The sequence below is a fragment of the Gavialis gangeticus genome, unplaced genomic scaffold (genome assembly GCF_001723915.1).
Source record: "Gavialis gangeticus isolate Ggan-Ray unplaced genomic scaffold, GavGan_comp1, whole genome shotgun sequence".
Lineage (NCBI taxonomy): Eukaryota > Metazoa > Chordata > Crocodylia > Gavialidae > Gavialis > Gavialis gangeticus.
In genome coordinates this window covers 127,455,747-127,457,283 of record NW_017729025.1, presented here as the reverse complement: position 1 = coordinate 127,457,283, position 1,537 = coordinate 127,455,747, and the positions used below count along the sequence as shown (strand labels likewise).

Sequence of the window (1,537 nt, the reverse complement as noted above, 5' to 3'; positions counted from 1 at the left end):
AAAAAAAAAAAAAAAAAAAAAAAGCAGCACTTTAAACTCAGCGCTTTCCTGCACCAAACCCAGTGCCTGCCCAGAAGAGGCAGTGCCTTAGTTGGATCTGGCTCACCCAATGTCTATATAGATTGGTGCTTTAGTGGGGCTTTTTTGGCACTTTTATCTAAAAGCTGATTAAATCAGCTTTAGCTAAAAGTGCCAAAAAGCCCTGTTGAAGAACCTGATCTATACAGATGCTGCAGAGCCAGGTAGAAGTAACATGCTGCTTCTTCCAGTAAAGCACAGTTTAGTTTTTTTAAGGTCTGCAAGCAGCCATATTTACTATAGGTACAGGCACATATATGTTCTCTGCGCATAAAAATGGAGCTTTATCTTGTAAAACAATGACCAAAATACAAATAACTTTATGATAGAACAGCATATTAAGTAGAAGTTTCACTTACTGGTCTTGGTAAGCTGTATTGATACATTTCAGGTCTATACGTTGGTACCCACTGAACTCCTCCTCTAGGTCGGCTCATGGTACCAGGAGCACTAGTCACAACCTCAGAGTATGGTAAGTGTTGTGTTGAGCTGTATGCATCTTGTTGTCTGTTCTGTCCTCCATGGCCTGCAGAGGCTAGACTGAATGCCTCTTCCAATAGCATATGCATCTGCTGTCTAACTTCATCAATAGATGGCTGAGAACTTAAAGTTGATGTCTCTGAATGGCCTTTAGCCTGGCGAGATCTAGTATAATTTCGAGGCTCATTGACTCGGTCAACATTTGTTTCTTCTATAATTTCAGGTTCAGTCTATTGGAGAAAAGCATATTACATACAATTATCTCTGGTGTTCCAGATGCAACTTTTCTCCAACACATGTACCCAAAACTTCTTCTGCACATATACAAAGTAATGGTTTATTATAATATAAAAATCAAGGATATTTTCCTCTATCAATCTTTAAAAATGACTTTTAAGAACACACTGGTCTAAAATACTACCTAAAACTAAAATCTTCACTTATTTTGGATGAAGTTACAAGGAATAGCAGTACCTACATTTACCTAATGGTACTGATACTAAAGACCACGGCCGAGCAAGTACTTGGGCCTGCAGGCCACATAGTCAGTTCTGAGGAAGTGTCATGGGCTGATCAGCACTCCCTCCCCCCACCCCCACAACAGCCCAGAGACCGTGCACCCTATTGCTCCTCCACACCACCAGAGCCCAGCAGCAGCTAAGCACATAGTCCTGGCCCCAGCCTTGGCCCACACTGCACCCACTCCAGACTTGCCCTGGCCAAAACAGATCAGCTCTGCACCAGCTGGGACCTGTGCGCACAGCCCCAACCCCAGCCAACCCCAACCCAACTCACTCCAGACTGCCCACCCACACTGAGAAGTGGCAGCTGGGCAGAAGCTGCTGCTGGGCATGGGGGAAGAGTGGCCACCTCTCCCTCACTGCTGCTGGGCCCTTTTTGCTACAGCCACCCAGAGCCTATGCCTGGGCTGCCCTGCTTTTCCTCCCCATTGCCACTGCTGCCCACTGGGAGGCCCGGA

The 1,537-nt window shown here is 45.6% G+C and overlaps 1 protein-coding gene across 1 annotated transcript in view; it reads right to left on the bottom strand.

Moving 5' to 3' along the window:
• KIAA1549L (KIAA1549 like) overlaps nt 1–1,537 on the bottom strand; it is a 360,085-nt gene that overhangs the window by 41,830 nt on the left and 316,718 nt on the right. Inside the window, exon 20 of the mRNA XM_019519964.1 lies at nt 438–788. Within this exon, the coding sequence (XP_019375509.1) occupies nt 438–788 (351 nt within the window). The remainder of the gene's footprint in view (nt 1–437; nt 789–1,537) is intronic.